Below are 25,996 nucleotides of genomic sequence, written 5' to 3' on the forward strand. Positions count from 1 at the left end.
CGTATGCCCTTCCTTACTTCATTCCAAATTGTTAAATTAATCGTAATTAAGCCTTGTGTGGAGACAAGTCCGGTTAAGCCTATCAACTGTGTCACTGAATTGAATTGAATTTCTAATACAATGCAAATGCCTCAATCAATTTTTAATTAAAAACTAAACAGCCATGAAATCTTCCTTCGTTAATTGCGAATATATGTGCGTGGATTTGTGTGCCTACATATATATCTGTTTTGGTCCATATCCGCTTAGCGGCTTTATGGACGAACGTCATAAGCAGCTGCCTTCCCGAAACCATCATCATCATCATCATCATAATCATCCTCGATAATATTCAGAATCATCGTAATGACTTCGAATATCGAATAGCTGCTTAAGCTGGCTCCCCACAAGAAGTCCTCGCAGTCGGAGTCATCAGCTGCTGCTGTGATGTCCTGGCAACGACACTCAACACCCAGAGAGCCGTTGAATCATCTAAAAAAGGGGGGAAGGAGGCTGGCAGCAAGTGCTGTTACTCCCGCTGGCTTGCTGGCCTGGCCAAATCCCCCCCACTCGTTTTTGGCGCAATTGACGTCAGCTTTGTTTTAATGCTAATTAATTAAATTCATTCAAATTAACAAGGGACGGTGGCTAAGAGGAATACTTTCTATGGTTCTTCATCGCTGGCTCCCCCTTCTTGATTTGCAGTGCTTTTTTTGGCAGAGAAAAAAAATAGAGTTGATGAGAGTTGGAATTTAGAGTAATTCGTTGAGATTCTACAAATTTATTATAAATCAAACAAGGCGACCACTTAATAGAAGCGCTAGAGTAACGTTAGAATTTCTAAATGGATCAATCGAGAGGATATTCCAATATTATGTATTGACAAAATTATCGAACTTTATATCCTATCGAAAATATCGTAAGCTTTAGTACTATATATTGAAATTTTAAATACAGAAAAATGTCACATTAAGTATATTATAGTATTGATATTATCAAAAGATATCCGTACAAATTATATTTAAGTTGTATTTATATTTTTTTAAGATTTAATTGGTCATAAATATGGTACACAATTTTGATATAAGCCACCGTTTAAATATCGGTATATCGAAATTCATGGGAAACATCGATACATTTTTGATTTATCAACATTTTCTGTCACCTTTAATTAAAGCTAGATGATGTGATACTGAAGAGACACAGGAAAAGTCACAAGAAAGTTTTTAAAAATCCTTTTATTCCTTCGTTTTTTCGCCAGTGTATCAAAGCATTAATTACCAATTTTTGTGCTTTGTTGTGTTTTGTGATTTGCGCTTTGGGTCTCCCCGCTCCCCACGACTCCCCTTTTCCTCCTCCCGACTCCACTCCCTAATTGAAATAGAAATAGAAAAAAAAACTGATTAACATTTGGCGTTGAAGCGACGGCTGCTTAATGAGCGGCAACAGTCAAGATGAGAAGGTGGACTGAGGAAAATGCTGGTGGAAAACGCCGTAAAACGCTCATATTTCGCTTGTAATTCATTTAAATGAAATGCACTCAACCTGAAATGCAGCCAAGGGAGGCAGGGTGGAGGAGTACCAGAGCAAGAGGTAGGGAAGCCGATTAGCGGTCGGATTGAAATGCGTTCGTAATTGGTCAGAAAGAGCTAGGCCAACCGGAATCGTCGAGGGGCTCTGATGGGATTTTGTGGTCATTAAACTTTAGTTTCAGTTTAGCACTTTGGAATGCTTCCCTCGCCCAGAGTCTGACAGTCTCTCTCAAACAGTTCACTCTTGTTCAGTCGGTTAGATGGGTCCTGGCCTTTAATGCGGCCAAGTTAATGAGATTAGGTTGTTTTGGTTGCTGTTGCCTCTAGACAGAGTCAGAGCTTCGCTTTTGAGGTTTGTCTGCGACTCACACAGGCGAACTCCTTAATCATCATCAGTGCATAAATCAATTGTATTAATAAATTAACAGACACGGCAACAGGGGAACATGGCCCAAAGCACTCCATTCCGCTCTGGACCAGCTTCATCTCCATCTCCAGTTCCTGCTCCTGCTCCTCCTTCATCTATGTAGCTTCATCTTCTGGCCCTGGCTTGTAATATCTCAATTAATTATTTGTGTGCGGTCAAAAGCGGCAATGTGTGTGTATGTGCTGCAGCGGATATGCCATAATGTTGTCTGCCACATTTTAATTACACATTAATGTGCGCACACCGAAACCCAAAAAGTTGTATAAACTAACATTTTGTTTTCTGCGGTTTTACAAATGTGATCACATCAACAGTAATGAACAGAATATAAATGCCGGATGGATAAACCAGCAAAAATGCAAGGGAAACCATAATGATAGGGGGATACTCTACACAAAGATTAAATAAATAAAAACATTTTAACATGACAGAAAGGAGATTTTAACTAACACTATTATAATCCTTAACAATATGTTCTCAGAGATTTTTTGACAGCATAATTACCAGATTTGTTAGGGAATTATTTAATTATATGAACTTACTCTAAATTTGGACACATAAATATTAGTTTTGACTTAGAAATATAATACCTTAGCTTACATTTTTACATTGAAATCTTAAGGAAATATAATAAACAGTACAAGTAATAACTTCAAGTTATAAAATTTTAACTTCTTTATTTCTTAAAACTAATATTTATATCTCCTTATAATTTTATCCCTAATTTTCAAATTTCAACTTCCTTATTGTCACTCTTACTTCCCCCCAATAACTCTGAAAATATATCAAAACTCCTAAATCAACCACATATTCAACTGAATCAAACTTATCTGCATCTCTCCCTAGTGTATGTTATTATTTAAATATGCTTTTAACTTTTACTGGCACTTTGGGGCCAACAGGCAACAGCAACAACAAATAAACTTTCGGTTCAACTGCAGTTAAGCAAATAAGTAAAAATTACAATAAATTAAATAATTAATGTAACTCGATGTACAACATACCGAGAGGGGAGAGAGTGGCGGAGGAACGAGAACTGCATGTTAATTAATAGTGACTGGGCAACACATGGACATGTCGACCAATTAAAATTAATACACCAATAAAGCAATTTGATCAATAAAGACACCGCGGCAGCCGCAGGCCAAACAATGAGCACATATTTGTATCCTGCGGTTAGGATCCGGCGCTTCCATGGTTTTGACATGGAATTTGGAATCAATAAGCGCGGCGGCGTGTCCAATAGAAGGCATCTCGAATATGCGCCAGCGCTCAAAATTATGCAACACAAACAATTTGTTTTTCGGGACAAAAGCGAATGGAATGGGCAACGCGGCGTATACTTGATGTGCCGTACACATGCCATCAGAAGAAATGTGCCAAGCACTTAATTATTTTTTAACACACACACTTTTTAACGATTTTTCTTTCCATTTGCGTTGCGTTACATTTTCCCGCAAATAGTTTCACTGCCAGTTGTATATATATATATATATATATATTTTTTTTTTTTTTTTTATACGGGAATTTATATATACTATGAATATGTATATTTTGTTTTTTTGTTAAGTTTTCGGGGGCGCCCAGCACTGTTTGTTTGCATTGGTAATGAGTTTACTTTGGCTGTAAGTTGCGCAAACAGACCGCCGGCTCACCTCGGCCTGGCTTCGTGCAGTTCTCTGTGGTTCAACCTCATCCACACTGAAGAAAAATGTATTAATAATATATAAATTAATTAATAATAGTTTTTGAAACTAAAAAAAACCTCAAACTATTAATTCATTATTTTTTATTGCAAGGGAAAAGTATCAAGTTAGCTTTAAATACACTAAAATATGTTCTATTTAATTTTCAAGGTACTTCCCAAATAAATTCTAGTCCCTAATAGTTTTTAATAGATTTCGGAAGTTTCCCTTCTTGATAATAGATAATAAAATCCAAAAATTACAGTAATATATATTTTTCAGTAATATATATTTTTTTTCTGTGCACCGAAATGGTTATGGGGGCATGTTGGCCAAAACCCGTAGAAGAACTTGTGCATTAAACTTTCGTTTTATTGTAAAGTTCTGTCAACAAAAATCTTTGTATACCCCTCTTCCCCATCCACGAATAAATTGTGTGTAGATGTGTGTGTGTGTGCCACATGTGTTTTTAGTTTTTCGGTTGTTTCTGCAAATTGCTTTGCGGTACCTCTGCCTCTAACTTTTTGAAAAATGTATAAACATTTTTTAATTAGTATTAAAAAAGTAACTAAAAAAATAAAATAATGTGCAAATATGCTGTCCGGTTTTTTAAGAATTTTTACAACCAACATGCTTTTACGGCCTGTCCATGAAAGTCAGCAAAATTTTTTTGTGACTCGCAGCATTAAAAACAACACACACACACATACAAAAAAGTCCTTTAAAAAGCGAAGAGAGAAGTGAAATAAATCAACGCTGCCGGGGTTGCTGAGGTTGTTTGGCTTATCAGAAAGGTTCCAGGCGGGGGCAGGGGTCAAACATTAACACACTGCATCGCGATAAGCTCGGTCAGGTGCTGACCTGGCTTTATTCCGATATCGCGATAAACATCTGGCGCCGGCACATAAATTACATCACATCACAAAAGGAGAGCCGCCGCAATCGGGATCTCCGTTTGAAGCTGGGCGAGGTCCTTTATGCGGATATCAATTCATTAAATGATGCGCGCGATTCAGTGAAATTAGTGACCCACAACGGTGTGTTGACAAGCCATCGCTAAGTAGACAATTACCAGGACACGCCAACGTCAAAGGACTTCAAACGGCTCAAAAAAACAGAAGGAAAATAAATATAAAAAAGCGATGGCGGGGGCGGAACACTATGAAAACAAAATCCGCCACTAAGTAGCAGTACTTATGACATAATAGCTTTCGCAAAAAAAAAAACAGTGGTGCCAACATAAAGCATTTATTGATCACAGAAAAAAAATACAAACCATTAATTACAAGATTAAAGGCGAAAGAAAAAAATATTTATTTCAAATGATCAAATTAAAATTATATAATGGCAAAAAAATATGTTGGCAATTATCGAAACAGGGAACGAAAAAATAAAAACACAACAGGTATTAACAACCGCAAGTTTATTTTGTTTACATTAATATAAACTTTAAAGCGCACTCGCATGATAATTGAACTTGAACAAATAAATGATTAATTGCTTTGCTGGCAGATAAATAAAGCTGTTTATTTTTGGTGTAATAGTTAATTGTCGTCTGATAAAAAATAAATCATAAATAAATATGAATTTCTCCCTAGAATACGAAAATATAAAACCATAAATATGATTCTTTGCATTTAATAATGCTAATAACTTGTTAAGCCCACAACTTACTTTATTTTTTTTTGCTTTTAAATGTGAAAAAGTTTTAAAGGTAAATTTTATTTAATTGTTTTTAATGGTGATTTAATCTTTGAAGCCTTTAAAAACCTTTTTCCATTTTTTTAATATGTTTTGTTTTAAAGGTATAAATAATTAAAATAATTTTTATAAAGATTACTTATTTAAATTATAAATTCTTGAAGTGTTTCTGCATATTTTTTATTCCTAAACAAATTCATTTTCAAACCACTGTTTTGAAGGACACATTTTGAAGTTCATACCTGGCCAACATGCGCCTCACCTGTGCTAGCTTTGGCTTCCCTTATTCGTACCCCTGGCCTTGTTTTTGTTTTCCTTTTAGCCATATTAATATAAAAATATACATTGCTTTCATTGTAAGCGGCTTGTAGAGGTGTGTGTGTGTGTGTGTGCAGGACATTTTAGGTAAATTAAAAAATAACATTATTATTATTTTGATGGCACACATTTCGGGGGTCGGTGCTTCCTTTAGCTTCTGTTTACTCATGTCAATCTCCACGAAGACCATTTAACGATGTTTTTGTAAATTAAAAATAATAATTTAGATTTGCTAATTTTCTTAAAAGCAAAGAGCACTTAAGAGGAGTAGTAGTTAAGGACTATGGTTTGGTGGTGTGCCTGAGAACAGGACCTGCAGGACCTCCAGGACCTCCCGTCGAGTGTCAATAAGCCAAACACTTTGGCCTGTTTGATCTGCATTAGCGTGCGAGTGTGCGTGTGTGAGCCAACATTTCCAATCAATGTCCAGAGCCATATATCATCATCAATGGTAGTTGGGTTTCTGGGGGCCATGGTCATTGGCTTTGACTCCGTCTCCAGCTCCAACTCTGGGTCCTGGGTCTTGGAGTGACCCTTAACCCCCGGAATGTGCTGTTAACCCGCCGTCTGCAAATCCGGGCGTTGAGCTGACAGTGACAAAGCAAATGTCAAATTAATTTGATGCCTTACTTAGGCTTCCCTTTCCCTCAAGGAAACGCAGACAAGTGCCACAGGAGTTGGTGTTGAGCACTGGGGGAAATCAAATGCGTGGAATTTGAGGGAGATTCTCTAGGAAAAAGATTATTTTAATAGATTTTGATTATTAAAACTTAAAAAAAATATTAATGTTGTAAGGAAAAGTGAGAAAATATTCTTTATTTAACATTCTCATTCTAGATTTCAAAAACAAATTCTATTTCTTATTTCAAAACTCTTATAAAACTATCAATAACTATGTACTTGAGTGATGTATAAAATATTAAAACGCAAAAATTAATTTTTAAGGGAGTTTGTTAGATAGGTTTCCTTATTTTTTTCTATCCTATGCAACATTTTCCGATTAAAAGCAATTCTTTCAATTTTAAATGTTTTATAAAAAGCTTTTTAGTATACAATAAATTTAAATCTTTTGATAACCTGAAGTTAGTGCAGCACAATTATTTCAAAACACACTTTCAGGGATATGTCCAAGAATCCCCTTTCAATATAACATATGTTCCTTATTTCCCAAAGAATCGCAGGCACTATTTTTTCTCACCGTGCAAAAAAACTTCAAACGGCGGACGAGTGTCAAGGTATTTAACACGGAGTTTGGAGACGGATACGTGGCTGCTGGTCCTGGATCGCACACCTGGAATGCTGACTGTCAATTTCATTTACGTTTTCAATCGATTTATTGTGTGACCGACCGCAGGACACGCCCCCGGCCCCTCACTCACACATTCACAGACACATGGGATCTGAGGCGGGGGACCACGGACACTCAAAGGCAATATTGGTCAGATTTTTGACAGCTCAAATTGAATTTGCCTTTTGCTGCTACCTTTTTGGCAGCACCACAAAAAGTGAAATGTTGTTTGCTTGACCGCCTCCAAAAAGCTGAGGGAATTCAGGGGGTGAGGCAGGTGAGGTGTTTCCCCTGCGTGTGTGTGTGTGTGTGTGTGTGGGATGAGGGTGTGTCAGGCTGTCAAGGTGTGAACACATTTGGCTTTTGTTTGCTGCCAACCGAAAAGACACGACGATTTGTCTCACTTTTTGATCGATTGTTTAGCTCACCCCGAAGTGCTGCCACAGCCTTCACCCCTGTCCATTTTTTTCGATACTCGACCCTCCGCTATAAGGACTGACTCTGGCTGACCGCACACATATTTGTCATACTTCCATTGATGCTAGGATCTGATTTGTTGTCCTTTTTGATGCCCATATAAGAGGGTTTTATTGAAATAAACACAGAGATTCATTACAAAAAATAAGGCAATATAGTTCTCCTTTGAATTAATTTGCAGTTATTTTTATTATTTTTAATTATTCAGCATTCCTTTATTATTAATTATTTATTTGCATTCCTTAAAACTATATACAATATATGTACTTTTTGATAGTCTATGAAAAATGGAATAAGTACAGAGATTCAGTTACAAAAAATAAGGGAATTTGGTTTCTGTTGGCATAAACTTTCAGTTCTTTTCGGTCTTTTTCATTATTCAGCAGTCATCATCATTAATTATTAGCTTACCATTCCTTATAACTATATAAAATATAAGGCTGATATCAGTGCTACTTCTGCTTCTAGAATTCCTGTGAATTTTGTAAAGATCTCCAATTTAGCTTCCTTGCTCGGTATCCGATTCAGCTTCGGAGCTATCAGAGGCGTAAAGCGAACAGTAGTGGACCATAAAATCGTACCCGGTGATACCTGGCAAATTGAACACCGAGAAGAAGCGAACCATTAGTTGGTTAGCCAAACTCCTCACCAGAGTGGCCTTAGCAAGGCTATTCCAAGGCAGGACACTGCCAGATCTGGATAGATAGTAAACAAAATACACGGCTTTATACTTCGGCATTAAAAATTGTTTGGTAAATGTGAAAGAAAGCAGCTCATCGAATGCTAATAAAGCGGATGGATAGTCCTTTCGACGGAATGATACGCTGCGACGCAAAATATCAATTAATTCGTCGAATCTTTTTTCTAAGGCTAGTGTCAAGAAATCTTGATCGGATAGGAACATTGCTTCCCGTACGGATTCCTCCTCGAACCAAGCTTCCTTTTCCGCCTCCGTTACAGGCACAGCAGCCAGACAAGACTCCTCCTCGCTGGACTGTCGTTGTACTGGTTCAAATTCACTAATGAATCGTCTATAGATTGACGAAAGCGATCGAAACTGATCCATAAAGTTTTGCACTGAATCCGACAGTCTAATCAATGGTGCAAAGCGAAAAATTAATTGTTTGGCCATAAGCTGCACCTGGACCGCCTCCTTGTAATTCTGATGGGCGGTGTCGAGGTAGCATACATGGTAGATGGAGTTCACGGCCTCAAAGTTTCGCACCAGAAGGAGTTCACTGAATTCCATTCCATGAAGCTCCTGCAGGGCAAACACGGCGGAAGGGTAATCCATCTGGTTAGTCTTTAAGCTCCGGCGCAGTAAATTCACCAGCGTGATAAATTTGTTTTCTATGCCACCATCCAGAGATTTGTGATCACTTCGCAGCACTCTCACGTACTCAATCATCTCCTCCTTAAGGTTTTCTGCCTCCTGAATGGGTGGCTCCTTATGGGGTTTCTCCTTGACGGGTCCTTTGATGCCGGTGGCCTCCTTGCCGGCTTCGTCCTTGTTGCGTTCTTCCTTCCCGATTACGTCCTTGCTGGGTTCGTCTTCATTGGGTTCCTCCTGACTTGCTTCCTTCGGTCTGACTTCCTCCTGGCTCTCTTTATCCTGCTCCTGCAACTCCTGTAGATCGCTTTGGCTCAATACTCGATAGAAATAGGCACCATTTTCTTTATTGGGATCAAGCCTGAAGCTTAATTTTTCTGCAATGACAATCGCATCCCGGAATTCCTCATATTCCAAATTCAGGGCAGTTATGAATTTACCCTTATTTCTTTCGCTGTATGGCCAGATTTTTATGTTTTCAATCTTGCGAGTGTCGTCAGATCCCAGAAAGTTAACTATACTATGAAGACTTTGCTTCTCAACTATTATTCCCGGCCATGAAATGTATCCTATAGCCTTTGCAAACACTAGGTCACCATCGCTGAAGGAGTCTGGAAAAATTGAGTAAATGGGAGCATTTTAAATTTGAATACCATTAAATCGGATAATTACAAATCGGTGAGATAGTAAAATGTTCTAAGGTTTTAGTTTATAGAGAGATTAGAAGATTGGGGAAAACATCAAGGTAAAGATTCTAGATTAAAGCTATAAACATATTTAAGAATTATACATTTTAAATAATATCATCTGTTAAAAATATTGTTTTATGAATGTGTGAAGCTTCCTAAAATACTTTATTTTCTAAGTTAAGAATAAAAATTAATATACTTACATTGTATCTAAAAAAAAATCTTAAAGAAATATACATAGTTCAGTTGTTTTCTTAAATATATTTTATATACTGTTTAAATTAGGTTAAAAGATTCTATTTCTGACTACATTTTTAAGCAAAATCGACATTCTATTCGTTCGAATTTCCCCATTTAACTTTAATATCTTATAAACAAAAGCAAACCGTTTAATAAACTCCAATTTATTTCATATTTATTAAGCCATTTCAACTCAATTTAATCACCAAATTTCCCTTAATTTCTTTTCAGCCGTTAAAGACCAACATTTCCCGATTGCTTATTTGGTGAGTTTGCTCTGCCTGCTGGCTTGTTCACTTCATTTGAATATAATTTCCAAGTTTTTATGGCTCTAAGTACACGCTCCTTAAGATGCACTTAAACCACCCCGCGACGCACTCATAAATCTGTTTTGTCCTGATGGAACGCTTTTAAAATGTCCTTGTCCGGTCCGGTCCATGGGCTAAAATGGCCAAAAATGTCTTTTTAGTGGACTCCTTTGTTTGGGTTATATAAATGCCGGCATTTTAATGTTGTGACTGTGGCTATGTTGGTTGCTTTTTTGTGGTTGCTTCTAGCTTTTTCCGGGCCACACATTGGCCAAATGGCCATGCAACATGTGCTGGCCGTGGCAGTGGCAGTGGCAGTGACAGTGGCTTCTTCTAATTTGATTTATATTTATAAAGTCGCAATCATTTGCTTTCGATTACCGGGGTAATAATAAAGCGTCGTTACATTTAAATAATGACCAAGTCGACGTCGGTTAATGGTTATGAAAATTCAATTATAACCCAGCCGCAGCATGATGGTCCACTTCGGTGGCAAAGTTTTCTTTTCGCTGTCTCTTCGTGCCTCTTTTTTTCGCATAAAACACGTGGCAAGATTAATTGTGGCCGGCTGTGGTACATTACAATGCGTATACGCCGTGTCGTACATGTGTAAATAAGCACAATGCCACTGCCGGGTGTCCTTGCGCCCTTGTGCGACTCCTACTTTTCGTTTTTTTTTTCGGTCATCATATTTAATTCAAGCATAAATTTTTGCACGCATATAAAAAGGGATGCGGGAAAGGATGGAGGAGTAAAAAAGAATTAATACGTTTCGGTTAATTTATGTGGACCGTGGCCAAAGGGATGGGGGGGTATGGGCATGAAAAATAACCCAGGCTGGACGCAAACCAATGAGCCACAAACGACCGTGACTGCCTCCTCTTGTGTGCTCCTCTGCCACTGCTCCTGATGATGATGATGATGATGGTGATGGCGATGGGGAATGGTAAGGGAATGGAATGAAGGATGGAGTCTGGGGAGGCTCAGCAGCCGCCTTTGTCTCGTCACCCTTTTGGCCTGGCCGCCATTTGGCCGCCTTTTGTTATTGCAGTGTTCGGGGTAATTACAAAGTGTTTTTCGCGGCAGTGTTGGGGATTGAGTGGATTTGCAGGGGATGCGGGGCAGCGGGGGTGCGGAATAGCTGCCCCACCTGACGGGCTTTGTTATAGCCCCTCGCTGCCGTTTTTAATTTGTCATAATTTTTGCCATAGACTAGCCAACCGCCACGCTCTTGGCTAATTAGCCAGATACCAGATAGAGGCTTAAACTGGATCGTAATAGTACGAAATTAAAGATACAATTTTAGAGTTTACTTTAAGCTGGGAAAAGGTGTTTTTTAATTATTATTTAAAATAGCATTTCAGCAGATTAGTAAATGTCCCAATAATTGGAAAATTTTGTATTTATTATATAGCATATTCCAGATTCAAAAAGGTTATTGCAATAAATAAATAAAATTTTTATACACCTGCAGGGTATAATAATTTTATTCAAAAGCTTAAAACGATGTGAAGGAGTCATTTCCGACCCTATAAATCATATATATTCTCGATCAGCGTCAAAAGCCAAATCGATTTAGCCATTTCCGGGAGAAAAATTGAAATGTACAAATTTTTTCTAAATTTTATAAGGGGCTACATCGTTCAAATTGTCAAAAAAAATTACCAAAATTTTTGATTTTTTAAATTTTTAAATAGAGCATGTATAATTATAAGCCTAATTAGAACTAGCATAGAAGCGCTTTTGGATTTAAAATTAATGCATTTTTGGCTTAGTTGTGAGTTTTTTAAACTTAGATATTTCGAAAAAATTGTCATATTAAAATATCGATAAACATTGATTGGAAAAATGCGAATATTTTAAGTTTTGTTATGATCGATTTACAATTCTATTCTATAATTCAATGGAAACTTATATTAACTTTGGTTTCCTGAAATTAGTTTCCATTCTTGTTGTTATTTTTTAGTTTAAATACATTAATTGAATATATTCAAAAGTTACTTGCACTTTTTTGTACCATTTTTCAGAGTTCTAAATTATTGATATGAAGTTTAAAAATTTTGTAGACTAAATTTTCTTTAAACCAAAGTTTTAAAAGTTCTTTGATTTTTAACTGTGTGGCAAGGCCTCTGTCATTACCAATAAGAATAATGATCCACTTAAACCAATTGGATTGAACTATATTGTTGTTTTCCAATATCAAAGAAAAACTTACCCGTATTATCTTCCTTAACTTCCATGCCTTCCATGCTCTCAATCAACTCGCAATCAACTGAAGCACTCATCATTTCAAAGCGATCTCGAATCCCTCAAGCTGCAAATAAAAGAAGAGATTTCCCCCATTGCCGGATATCAATAATAAGAAATTGTTTACTTTTTTAAAATGTTTGTTTGTTGAGATATGTAAAGTAAATAAACTGCAAGTGCAGAAACTGAATCGCCAGCATGCGGCATTAATATTTAATCCGCCGAAAACCATAATCGCTTTTAGCTCATCCATAGGACCTGTCGCCGCCACACACACAGACAAAAACACACACACTATCAACTTGATTTTTGTTTTTTATTGTTGCCAATAAACCAAAACCACCGACTGCAACATCAAATAAACTCTGTCGGGAGGAACTTGCACATGTTCACATCATCGGGATGACTAACCGAACAACGAAACCACATAAATCAATGTCTGAAGAAGGGTCTTTCCCAGAAACATGCCACAACACTTTGGCCAATCTGTGTGCCACACTCACAGACACAACAAAAGGAAAACACACATCACACTGCATTTTCAGCAAAGGTTTTCCTCTAAAAGAGTTCTTATCTCTAATTCAGTAGATTTGTTCTTTGTACTTACTTGTAGTACTTGCACTGGTATTTAAAAGAATTTTAAAGTAATCATGTGTTTCGTCCCAAGAACAATAACTATTAAAAAACATTTGAGCAATAAGCCGATTATACACATGTATTTGTGAGCGTCCATAACTCGATTAATCGATTAATCGGATATACCAGGGAGCCATTGCTTTATTTTAGAGTTAGTGTTGGAAAACTATGCGATCTGTAGGGAATTTTAATTAGAAAGGGATTAATTACGATCTAGATTCCTTTGATCCTGAATAATGAGCAGGAGATAAAACCAATTTCAAGAAAATGGTACAGACTTTATTAGAGACAATTTTTTTAAAATATGGCAACGCCGAGTGGGTTATGTAAATGGTAAATGCTAATTAGATTTCCTATTTGGTTACAGAAAAAATACGAGTTAGATTCAGATACCAATAAACAATCTGCTTAACCTTCTTTAAATTGATCAGTAGCCTCTAGTCCAATTATTTTAAAAAGTTACTAGAATGAAATATATTCCATTCACAAAGAGACGCCGACATATGGCTACTGCTTTTTCGAAAAAAAAAAAAACATGAAATTCGATCAGCTGGCATATAAATAGTTTATATAATTTTAAAATTTATAAACGAACAATGAGAGGATTGTTTACTTGCGATCAACTTTTGATCGAATTACCTGATAAACAGAGCTCCAATTGAATCTACAAAAGGAGCATTCAATTTCTTCCAATAATAATAACATCAACAAAGGGTTCCATTTGGATAAAAATAATACAAAATTGTTTACCTCTTTAAATTTGTTTGTTTTGAAAAAAAAGAAGGGGGAAAGATTGTTTATCGCTATCCGCCATGAAAGGATCGCATCTCTCTGCTATTTAAAACTAATTTTATCTTGAACTTTTTCTTTAATTCTTTCATATAAATTATTTATTTTCTCAGTGTGTTGACATTTATAGGAGTACTCAGACAGTTTCCTAAGCAGTGACAGTATTTGTAAAGTATTTGATTTGTGCTTATTTAATTTGGGGAAATATTCGTGCAGAATGCATTTGCCAAAGGCAGCTCCTGGACTGCAAACCACACACACTGCACACCACACACACTCTAGGAGGTGTGGAGTGGTAACACCCTGATTGGTATAAGATCTCTTGGCCCAAAGGCAGAGTCCGCCCTCGGCAAAACCCATTCTCCACTTTGAATGCAGATGAATGTTCTGTAGATTTCGAGTACTTGCAGCCTACACTTAGACGTCATCATTGTCGACGACTCTGGTGAATGGAGTTGGTGGGTTGCAAGAGGTAAGGGTATGATGCTAGTGGCACATCCACATCATCATCACCATCATCACCATCATCATCATCAGCACTGGCAGTGGCCATGTTCATGTTCAATTAGTGAAACGGCATTGCACTTTGTTCATATAAAATGCCTGCGAGTCTAATTAATTACTACACGATTCACGATGCCAATGCCAGATGCATTTGAGCCAAACGCAAACCCGATTGGGTCACAGGTGAATCCGTGGGCTGTCATCTTGTCCAACCTTGGCACGGCAACATTATTAGGCCATGTGTCCAATGATAGGTTGATGCTTGCTTGTCAGGCAACAGACATGGAGAGAAATGCGTTTTTAAAAAATGCTAAAAAATGGGTATTTCTGTTAGAAAATTTGATGGGTTTTAGTTTATTTATTATTGAATATTTGTAAAGCATTGTAATTTTCCTAAAGAATTGTATAGTTTTAACATAAATAAAAATTTTCTGGAGAAAATCAGGACATATCTTGCATTAGTAGTAAGTAGTATTTATAGAAAAATTAAATAAGGGTATAAATTAAAACTTTTAATAAGGGAGAATAGGAAAATTTCGATATTTCAATACTGTAATGTATGCCGATATATAAATCGATATTTTATTGTACCGATATACGTATGCATGCTTGATAAATGATTATTCTTTTTGATAAATCGTGCCGATATAATCGAAAAATATGTCAAAAAGCAGAAAAATATTAGATATTTTTCGAAAAACTATGGTTTTCATATTTAACTAAAAAATCCAATTTTTCTCTATCACATCTACGCTATATTTGCTCAAATATATACTCCCTAATTGTTTCTTTATCTGTAATCTGTACACCTATCGACAGACAATGCAGGCCTTAGCGAATCAATTTTCTATTTTGTTAGCGGCAGAATATTTGCGATTGCATTTCACAAAATGGATGCAAAACACAACGGCATCATAATCAGCAGGCAGGCTGCTGCTGCTGGAAAATGGAAAACTTTCTCTCACTCACACTCAACTCGACTGCTAAATGTGCAGGGAAAAAGTGTATGAAAAAGTAGAAAATTGCTGCAGCCCATTTGCATATTGAATTACATTCATTGTTGATGTTGTCGTGCGTTAAATCCTTGTACAAGAGTAACCCCTTTGCTCCTGGCGGGATATCAGGACTCCTCCTACCCTGGAACATCCTGTCATATCGTATGTGGCTGGATTTCCGGCTCCTGGCAGGCTGGCATTGTCCTACCCAGCCACGGTTGCCTTACTTATTTATTTTCAACATTATTTTCTTCGCGTTTTTTCTGTTGGATGAAGTGACGCTCTGACAATACTGGCAATTGACAACTGCCACATGCCACAAGCAAATGATATAAAATATTCAGCTATGGCAACAAAAGGGGAACCAAATACTCGGAGTTTCCTAGGAAAAAAATATATATACAAACCTTAATGTATTGTAAGAATTTCTGGCCCAATTTGCCATTAAAATAAATTGGATAAAAATGCTATTAAGAAGTGTGTAAGAGTAAGAAGTTTTTGCCAGAGGGAACATTTTATAAAAATGCATACATGATAATGCACAATTTGGTTTAATATTTATAGTGTGGAATATAATGTTTCACGAATCCAAGGAAGCTATAGTAATTGGTATTCTAGGGGAAAAATAAGAAAACTTATTGATGTTTATTTTCTAAGAAAAATAATAAACTGAAGTGACAGTTTACGGAGGTGTTTTTTGTAATAAAAGGGAAGTCTTAAAAAATATCAAATTCATTTATTTTTGGCTAAGAATATTATACTCTTTCCTTAGAGTTTTAATTTGTATTTCATAAATAGTTTAAAGAACAAGATTTTTTTAAATCACCTTCTCTTTAAATGCTTTAACTTTAAAACAATTTTACAAATGAATTAACTTCCCTTTCTAAATCCTTTTCACTTCCTTCAAAGTGTTGGCCCTAATAGAAAACTTGAACTATTTATCGCCTTGGCCAACAAACTATTTTCACACAGCCATTAAGGTTCTCCGGAACTGTTTTTGATGAACGAAAATCTGTAGACTTTAATGAAATTACATCAAGTTTTTTGGGGCGACCAAAATTGCAGTCTCATGTGCTAATCAAGGCAATTTGCCAATGACAAAAATGTTAAAACAATTAGGATTCAATTTGCAAGTTTTTCAAGCTGCCCATTTCCGTTTGTGTCTTCAAGTCAATGACAACTTTACCCCAGAGAAGCCAAGAAGGCCATGTCCATGTCCGTGTCCGTGTCCATGTCCATGGTTGGGGAGACTAAAAACCATTTGTCCAAAAAGCATTACAAGGATTTAATTTAAAAGTTTGCAACACTTGGCTGACTGAAACAGTGGCATGGACACAGAGAGAGAGAGGAGCATTCCGGAGCAATTAAAGCACATGCAGCAAATGAAAATTTTTAACTTAATATAGAAAACGATTCGGTGAATGAATCTGAGTGAATTGCTCTTGGCCTCACACACATTCTTTTTTCATACTCTGGAATTTTCAAAAGAGAATATTGTTGGAGTGGTGTGGACTCCAATGGAATTTCACTTAAAAATGAAATATGAAGTTTATTTTTGTAAGAAGATCAAAGTAAAATTGTCCTCTTTATTGATGAATTCTTTTATTTATTAAGTTGTGTTTTAAGCTGCTTAAAAATGCATTTATTTCAGGGTTTATTTTAGATATTTTTCACAGATTAAAATGAACTTATTTTTTGAGCTCATTCAAGAGGATATTTTTTTTATTTATATATATTTTAGGCAGCTAAAAATTTTATTCTCTACAAGCTGTTATTAATATTTAAATTATATTATAATATTTATTTATTTTGCTTGGTATTCCCAAGTCTTATAATTCTTTATAATATTTCTGGAGAAATTGTTTTTAAATTTGAGTTGCAGGGCTTCAGCTAAAAACTTTTTCGGGAATGGAGAACATTAATTAGAAGCTGCCACGCTCGGCAGACACGCGTCCAGGTGCCTAAAAAAAAAAGTTGCCAACGTGCAACAACATTTTCAGGGACAAAAGAGGGAGCTGTGAGGGGAAAGTTGCCAAAAAAGTTTCTCAGTTTGTGTTGCGTTTGCGAGTTTGACTTGCAGTTAAAGTTGATTTTTTATAAACACACCCAAGCACACACGTAGTTACACGCTAAGAAAACTCCCAATATAAATCAACCAGTTCATAATAATCACATGAAACTTAAAGTATTCATTAATTCCATTGAACTTGAGGGATTAAGAAAGTAGAAAGCTTAATAAACTCTTTCTGATTTTGGGAAGTTAATATTTAATATTTCTAAATGACAACATATTTTTCTATAGATACATTTTCTTCAAGTGCATTGCCCTTGCTGGCTGGCTCTGGGAGTTGCTTTTAATTAAGGCCATGCGTCAGGCACTTAAACCAGCCTAAGAAGCTGGAGGAGGCAAAGGTGTAGCCAGGTGAGGGAGAGCTGCAGGTGGTTCGGCGGAAAATGCATTTTCCCAGCCAGTCAGCCAGTCAGCCAGCCAGCATCATTAGCCTTCTTCTTGTTTCCTCTGCTCCTTCCATCAGGTGCTAACTTTTAAGCGTAACATTTATTTTGGCGCTGAAAAGGAAGCAACATATGCAGGAAACAAGGTGAGAGGAGTGGAAAGGAGGGACGGGGGACGGGGGTCAGTTATAAATAACGTAATCTTCACGCACGTAATTCAAATGTGGCGGATGGGGCGTGTCTCGGTTGCGTCTCATTTAGCGCACGTAACCAAATAATGACCGAAGTGATGCTCCTCGCTGATGGCCAACACGGCGTATACATAACGCGGCGAAACAGGAGTGTGACGAGGATGGTGTGAGGGGGCGGGGGGAAGGTAGCAATGGAATGAAATGGTATGGAATGGTTGAAAAAAAAAAATGAAACAAGTAAACTGCGTGCGTATTGTAAATAAAATAAAATGTAACGTAACGAAGCGAAATGTTATATCAACGTGCCGGAGCGCACTAAACAGAAGTTACAGTGAGGGAAATATTATAAGGGTTTTTTATTGGGAAATATTTGCAAAACAAATATGAATATATATATAATCATATTAAATATATAATTAAATATAATATAAATATAAAATATAATAATAAAAAAATTAGTATATAATTAATATATATTAAATTTAATTTAAATATTTACATTTTTTTAATCAATATTTATTGATATTTTTAAATGACAATTTTTTGATAAATCAAAGTTTAAAAAACTCCTAACTTAGCGAAAAAATCATTAATTTTAATTCAAAAATCGTTCCTATGCTAGTTTTTGTAAGGTTAATAATTCTGCATACTCTATTTAAAATTTTAAAATTTAAATATTTTTTTTTTATAATTTTAACGATATACCCCTTATACAATTTTGAAAAAATTTGTCAAATTTTATTTCTCTGCCTGAGATGGCTAGATCGATTCGGCTGTTGATGCTGATCAGGAATATATATGATTTATAGAATCGGAAATGATTCATTTTGATTCCTTCTGACTTAAAATATAATATTCTATTAGGACATAAAAATTACTTATACATTTTTCTGGTTTGTTCCAACTATAGTCAGGATATTAAGCAATATAATAACAATATAAATTAAATATTGAATATTGAATATAAATTTATTTATATCTAAATTTTTTTATATATATTATATATTTTTTTCAATTATGAATACAGACATAAAATTACCATTTAATTTATTACAACTGAAACACCAAATCTTTTCATTTTTCCTGATAATTTTTCTAATCCTTCCCTGAACTAGTACGAGTATTTTTTCGCAGTGCCACTGCTCCCCACTCACCTCTACAAATTTCAACCACTGACAGATGGCTCGCTGACCAAAGCGGCGCCTGTGGTCCACTCTAGCCGCCCCCACTCCCCCTCCCCAGGGTTTTTGGTAGTATCTACCTCCCCCCTCTCCCCCTCCCCTGCTGATTATCGCTTCTCGGTTCATGTGATATCTGTTGTTGTAATTGTTTTGCTTTGTCGTAAATGGGAAGGAGATGCTCTCGGAGCAGGAAGATAGATTGCAATTGCTATGGGCCATTACCAGGATGAAATGAGGATGAAGGGAGGCTGATGGTGGGCACAAATTTCTTGTCATTAAATTAAAAATAAACGACAATATTTTATGCGCCTATAAATATGCAACGGCAAGCGGCAAGCGGCGGAAAGTGAGCAGCTGTTGTTATTTATTTATGCGATTCCTTGTTTTGTAGTTACAATGTTTTAATGTCTTCCTTATGCAGGACTCCAGCTCAGTGTCCATGCTAGAGCACAGGTGTGTTATATATATATATATATATAAATATATATAAATATATACAGCCGAAGAAAACGGCGATGGAGTAGAGAGTCCTAAGCCATGTCCTAGAAGAATTTATATCTGTGTTTGGTTTTGCTTGAATTTACCCAAGCCCAAGTTGGTCGTAAATTATGTTTTTAGCAATTGGCAGCAGGAAAAGGCTTGGGGAAATTGACATTTTGCAATTTGCATCAAGCTGCAACTATTTGCAGATGAATTATTGATGGTCTTGTAAATCAACAATAAATTGGGTTATTGCCTAAAGGGAAGATTTTCATTTTTGTAGTTTATATATATTTTAGGATTGGTAGTTTAACTATTAAAAGGAATATATTTAAGCTTTTACTTGCAATTATTCCTTCATTCTTGTTCATATAACATATTATTTATCATCAAATATCAAGCTTCTTTAAATACCTTTAGTATCTTCCCAAAAAACACACACATTTTCTTTATGGTTGAGATTGTATTTATAGTACAAAAATATATCGCAATAATTTGTTCTTAGCAGTCTCCTTCCATTTAACAAAATAAAAATGAGTAATTAAATCTACTTCTCAGGGATTTTTACAATTCAATTTTAAAGCTACACCATTGCCATCCGAATTTTCCGAAGCAAACTCTAGTTTTGTATGCTGGAAAAGCTTCTCTTCCGCCTTCAGTTTCCTTCTCGCCGCCTTGGATTCATTCCAGGGTTGTGTCTCAGCTGTTCCCCAAATCAGAAAGATCACATTCCCGGCAAAGAGACCTCCGGCCACAAGAATGAAGACCACCTGCCACTGGCTACGCTGGGTGGAGTCTGTGACTAGGACACCGACAATTAGCGGTGTTAGCAGAGCCACCAGATTGGTGAAGCTGGTAAGGATTCCGGCCAAGATGCCAGCATGATTCGGTGATAGATCCATGGTGTTTAATTCACTGCCAATGGTAGCAGCACTACTCACACCCACACTGAGGGTAACAAGGACCAGGACCAAGGTCTTCTGACCCTCGCCCACAAAGGCCAGAGATAGCAGGATAGCGGCCGGTGCCCACAAGGCCACACTCGTGTAGGTTTTCCTCAATGCCGTCAAACTAAGCCAGTTTTTGCGAAGCAGTACATCAGCTATGATCAAATACACATAGCACATAAACCACATGAGCAGGAAGGGCAGAGCCGAGTATAATGCATTACTCCTCATGTCCAGGTGCAGGACACCGCTCAAATACGTTGGCAACTCCGCCTGCATGGTGGCCAGTCCCCAGGTATCCGCACACCTGGCACAGAGCAGGGCCAGCACAGGCACCGAGGTGAAGATACCCTTCCACGGGATCTCCATTTTCTTTGGCGGATCCTTGCGCTCCTCCCGCTGCAGATCACCCACAATGTAGGCCTTCTCCGCCTCGCTAATACACCTGGCTTCGGTGGCCTTATTGGCGCCCAATAGTAACCAGAGCAGGCACCATACTAGCCCAAGTCCTGCCGCCGAGTAACTGATACCAGGCCATCCCAAAGAGGATCCTGCTATCATTCCCGTTCCAAACATGGCCAAAACATTGCCACAATCGAAACCTGTATAGGCAAAGGCTCCTAGCCGCGTTCGCTCCTTTGTGGGACACCAATTGGCCAGATGCTGGTGGATGCATGGCCAGGTCACCTGGCACAGACCCTGCAACAATCGGATGCCACAGAAAGCCTTCCAGCCAGCGGCATAAACTCCATGAGGCGTCAGAGCACTCAGCAGCGATGATCCCAGAGTTCCCCAGAAGAGCACAGCCTTAGAGCCAAAGCGCTTGCAAAGATATCCAGCGGGAAACTGGGCCAGAGCAGAGCCCCAGTAGTAGCTGGACAGGATGTAGGACTTCTCCACTTCCGTCCAGTTGTAGTGCTATAGAAAGCATAGGAAAAGGGAAAAGGCCAAGTGAGTCAGGGTGCCGGAAGCTGCCATTTCGCTTACCCACGGGCGTGTCGCCATCTTCACTGGAAGTCGTCGTCGTCGTCGTCGTTGTCGAGGATGTGTCATTGGTCATGGCCACCACTGCCACGCCCACATTCAGCTGAAGGATTGTGTTGGCCGCCAGTCCAACGAAGAGCAAAGCCGCCTGCAAATGTCGCATTCCCAAGCGACTGGCAGCCTTACCTGGCACCTCCTCCATGTCAGCCATTTCTTATTGATTTTATTTATTTTTTTAGTTGTCTTTTTGGTGCATTGACAGCCTTCAGAGAAGCTGGAAAAGATAAATAGGATTTTGAAATTTATTAGCAGTTCACTTATCAGCTTTTCAGCTAGAAAATCAATTGTAATTTAATTTAATTTAAAAGTACTGCATTCACTTAATCATCACAAAACTTATCTTTTTTAAGTTGTTACACATTAAATTACTACCAATGACACCTTTTGCTAAACACCTGTCAACAGTGTAATATTTTGTATAATAAAAAATACCTGTTTAAACTGCTTACTCATTATTTTAATGATTCAATTACAATTTTGCCAAGTGGATTTAAGGTTACATGGCCAAAGAATTTGCCTATGAAGCTCATTGAGCTTTTTCTTTTTATTTTAAGTACTTCTTAAATGTAGCTTACTTAAACAGTTTTAATATCAAATTAATCATAAAGAAGGTTCTTTGAAAAAAAAACCGAAGATCCATGAAACTTGAGTTGAAATTTATATATAAATATTTATATCCAGATTTTTATACAAATAATAATACGATTTTTTTACTTAATTCAATTTGTCATCTACTGATGATATTTAAAAACCTTTATCATTTAAATTATCTTTTCAAACAATAATAAAGTATAATATTTAATAGAAATATATCTGTTTTAATTAAATTAAGGTATGGGGATTGCAATATAGCCCTTAAATATCATACAAAATTTCATTCTAACTTATTTAAGTGTAAACTCCTTACGAAATTTACCGAATTAACCTTGTTTTGGTCTAACTCTTAAAATGATTTTCCAGTCTAATGACAATTTAAATGATTTTTGCCCCCCATTTGAACACATTTCGATACCTAAACATATCAATATCTAATCAGATTGAAAAGAGAGAAAGGGCAGCCGAGCGAACTTGCAAGCTTTTCGCTTTTTTGAATCTGGACCAGCTTTGATTTTGGCCAAATGCAATTGCAGAAATTTTGTTGCACTTCTGTCTGGGCAACACACACACACACAGGATACACACACTCCTCAAAAAACCCTTCCCTCAGCCGGATATTGCTTCCATGAAATTCCCTTGTTTGTTATTTTAGATATTTTTCGGGCTTTGTTATTTTTGTTTTTTTGCAAATTTTCTGCTGTGTTTGTGATTGTTCCTGGAGATATCCCTCGCTCTCACAATCAGTTAGTGTGCAAATTTCCTCGATAATACCCAAACGCAACGGGGGGGGGAGGAGGAAGGAAATCATATAGAAACAAAAACAAAAATCGAGAATAAAAGAGTAAAAACTGAATTTAAATCTCAGCATTTACAATTGTATCAGCGCAGCTAACAAGATACTTTTTCAGTGCCACCCAGATACACTCCCACACACACTTTTTTTCCTCTTTTTATTTGTTGTTGTTTCAATTGTTCTAATAGTTGGCAACGTGTGGACGACTGCCAATCGTCGAAAGTTGGGCTGTCGGTGTTAGGTGGGTGGGTAGGCGGTGGGCGGTGGGTGGTGGCTGGTGGCACCACCACCACGCCTGCTGTCCACCTATAAATTCCGCTCAAAATAAAAACAATGACATAGATGAGAGATTAAGGGAATAGTATCGAATACGTGATATGCTGGGAACTTATTTTACAATAGAAAATATTCTTGTAATTCCCAAGTCTTTTTTCCGGGCAAGACAAAAGAAATTAAGCTAATATTTGGGGAAAATATCATATCATATCATACAATGTATGCCAGAGAGAGGAGTATGCAATTTTTCTAAGATGTTTTCTTATAATTTTCAAGTATTTATTTGTTTCAGGATTTTTTGCCGAAAAATCGTTACCTATGATACCGTTTAAAATTAAAATTAAATCGTATCTAAGAGTTTCATGATAAACTGTATTAGCTAGGTTATTTAGGATTTTATACAATCCTTGCAGGTTTATTTTTGTTTACAAATATTTTTATTAATTCTCTAGTTTTCTTTTGTGTTTCATTTTTATAAGTAACAAAATAGAGTAATATAAAATGTTCTATTACATCTAAAATTTGCATGGCCTTTTATATTGTTGTATTATTCTATATACCATATTCCTATAATTCCCAACTCTTTGCTTGGGCTATGAATATCTTAGATATGTATGTATTCTTTATTGCAAATAATTACTCTATTCCGGGCCTTGATATATTTTGATGACTTTGATATATACATATGTATATGTAAATATATCTTATATATGTATGAATTCTTGTTGCTAGGGTTTTATCTATAAAATAAAGTACATCAGAAACCCCCATGGTTTGTTATATTTTATCTATCTATCAGAATCTATCAGAATTAATGATAACTTTTTGTAAATTACAATTAATATCAATTATTCAATGTTATATCACTCCATTTCCTTTTTGATTTTCAGTAAAAACAAAATCCCATTCATTATCAATCCAATGATTGATATAATTACCTTAGATAGCACACTGAAAATATATGTGTACATAGAAACTCACATAAAACTAAGCTCATTTTGTATACACTAAGGTTATATTTTAGAAAGGAAGACAAAGGAAACTATATATAGTATTTAGGGGAATTTTATAAATACATATTGATGCTATTTATATGTATTTAAAACAAGAAACCAGGGATGGCATGGAAAAACTATATATAAAAATAATCATGACCTGCTTACCACTTTAGATATGTCTGTCAGACTTTTTGGCTTATACAAAACACACGCAGACAATTTTTATTATCAATGCCCGGTGTAGAGTGTGGTGATAAAAATTATGTTTAAAAATACACTCATTTTTTTTATTCCACCAGAGACCAGACTAGACAATATACAATAAAATGTGGCCTTTAAATTTATCAGTTTTTTTGATTAAATAGACAAAATTTTTATGTTACAACAGGGTTGAAGTTCATTGAACTTGCTTGATTTATTGAAGAAATATTTTCCATAGAAATCGTCTTGAACTTCATTGTTAATTAAAGCTTTCGTTGATGATGAAATCTTGAAGAGTATTTATGAAATATTTGCCGTAGAACTCTTCTTCAACTCCCATTTGGAACTCTGTTTTTTATGATGATGAAATCTTGGATAAATCTGAGAAAAATATGGCAGAGCAATCTTTAATTTTGCTTTATCAGCCACTTGTTCTTTGTTTTTCTGTTTTGCCGACCCTTTTAGTAATTGAAGCCTTAATTGTTTATGCTGCAAAATAAACAAGAAAGCGACATTCCCGCCCGATTCAGTGAGCATCGAGTGCAAAAATTAAAAAAAAAGATCGATTCGATGCGTTTAGTTTAGTGTCCTTGTCTGTGTATTTAGATTTCATAGTCTGATTTTTTGTTGTTGTTTTTTTGGGGACCAATTCTGTAAATATTTGCACACTCGAAATTGTTTAGTTTTGCATTTTTGTGCCACATTTTCCAAATTACTTTAAGCCATTTTGCTGGGATCGTTTCATTTGAATTTTTTAGTTTTATTTTTTTTCATTACTTAAAATCACTAAAACCACAATTAAATTCAAAGAATTTCCTGCAAATAACTTGGGAAGTATGCAAAGATTTTTTGTGCAACATTGTTGCCATTGCTATATAAGCAAATATCTGCATTTATTCACTTTTGTTAACCGAACCTTTTGTTGTTGGTGTTTTATGTACTATTAATATCTGATTTTAATTTGGTTTTTGTTTTGATTTTGTTGTTGGACCCGTTTTTTCCGATTCCGATTTGCCGCGTGCTTGTTTGTTAGTTAGCGCTTCTTTTTCCGATATTTCTATTTCGAAACAATTTTATTAATTTTTCTCTATTTGTTGTGCGCGATCGCCTTGCTCCCGCTGCCGACTGCCGATTGGCGCTCTCAATTCTACTTTATTTTATTTTATTCAAAAAATGTGAACGCTTTGCCACGACGGATCGTTTGTAATTATTTTCTGCTCTCTCCGTTCTCAGTGCGGGGAGAATCGGGAAATATAAGTCGCGCCGCCAGAATACAATGGGGAATTTCTAAGAATTTTTCTGTAAAAATGTATATATTTAAAACTCTCTAATATGGTCTTCCTACCTATCGTAGTTAAATATTTCCAGACAGATTCTATGAAAAGTTAAAAATGCATTACATTACATTACATTAACTTAAAAACTATTGTATTTTTAGGAAAAATGTATATAAAAACTTACAAATTTGTGAATTTTAGAGAACCTTAATTTTTACTATTTTAATAAAATATATTTATATATTTATTAATATAGAAAATATAACAAAATTCTGATCTATTTTTCGTAAACTTGTCTTCTTTCAATAAATATTAAAATATTTTTAAAATACATTTTGTATAACAGCCGTTAAATATTTTTAGAATAAAGTTTATATAACAGCTTTATAATATATCGAAAATGCATATATAA

At 36.0% G+C, this 25,996-nt stretch overlaps 3 protein-coding genes across 7 annotated transcripts in view; 1 reads left to right on the forward strand and 2 right to left on the reverse strand.

Annotated features, from left to right (window-relative positions):
* Positions 1-7,611: 7,611 nt before the first annotated feature.
* On the reverse strand, positions 7,612-12,957 carry LOC110176478 (uncharacterized). Its single transcript, XM_020942840.2, has 3 exons — positions 12,829-12,957; positions 12,190-12,288; positions 7,612-9,348 (listed from the first exon to the last, which is right to left on the reverse strand). The coding sequence occupies exons 2-3, from the start codon at positions 12,260-12,262 to the stop codon at positions 7,907-7,909; spliced, it is 1,515 nt and encodes a 504-aa protein (XP_020798499.2). The 5' UTR covers positions 12,263-12,288; positions 12,829-12,957; the 3' UTR covers positions 7,612-7,906.
* heph (polypyrimidine tract-binding protein 1 heph) overlaps positions 9,895-25,996 on the forward strand; it is a 199,905-nt gene continuing 183,803 nt past the window's right edge. For all 4 annotated transcript variants that reach the window (XM_086839761.1, XM_086839768.1, XM_086839783.1 and 1 more), the window contains exon 1: positions 9,895-9,932. The gene's annotated coding sequence lies outside the window, so the exon portion shown is untranslated. The remainder of the gene's footprint in view (positions 9,933-25,996) is intronic.
* On the reverse strand, positions 19,895-25,451 carry LOC110176459 (putative inorganic phosphate cotransporter). Of its 2 annotated transcripts, none has more exons than XM_020942813.2 (3): positions 25,224-25,451; positions 21,390-21,656; positions 19,895-21,316 (listed from the first exon to the last, which is right to left on the reverse strand). In XM_020942813.2, the coding sequence occupies exons 2-3, from the start codon at positions 21,591-21,593 to the stop codon at positions 20,006-20,008; spliced, it is 1,515 nt and encodes a 504-aa protein (XP_020798472.1). In that variant the 5' UTR covers positions 21,594-21,656; positions 25,224-25,451; the 3' UTR covers positions 19,895-20,005. The 2 variants fall into 2 exon arrangements, with proteins under 2 accessions (XP_020798472.1, XP_020798473.2); XM_020942814.2 differs by having other exon boundaries at positions 21,386-21,656; positions 25,224-25,444.

The sequence above is a fragment of the Drosophila serrata genome, unplaced genomic scaffold (genome assembly GCF_035046125.1).
Source record: "Drosophila serrata isolate PLE 108 unplaced genomic scaffold, ASM3504612v1 contig_376, whole genome shotgun sequence".
Classification (NCBI taxonomy): domain Eukaryota; kingdom Metazoa; phylum Arthropoda; class Insecta; order Diptera; family Drosophilidae; genus Drosophila; species Drosophila serrata.

Bases quoted from the DNA above. Each gene is read 5' to 3' on its own strand.
- LOC110176478 (XM_020942840.2), bottom strand. From the start codon at position 12,262: ATGATGAGTGCTTCAGTTGATTGCGAGTTGATTGAGAGCATGGAAGGC. The intron at 9,349-12,189 runs GTAAGTTTTTCT...CAATTTTTCCAG, and splicing joins AGTTAAGGAAGATAATACGG to ACTCCTTCAGCGATGGTGAC.
- LOC110176459 (XM_020942813.2), bottom strand. From the start codon at position 21,593: ATGGCTGACATGGAGGAGGTGCCAGGTAAGGCTGCCAGTCGCTTGGGA. The intron at 21,317-21,389 runs GTGGGTAAGCGA...TGCTTTCTATAG, and splicing joins GTGAAGATGGCGACACGCCC to CACTACAACTGGACGGAAGT.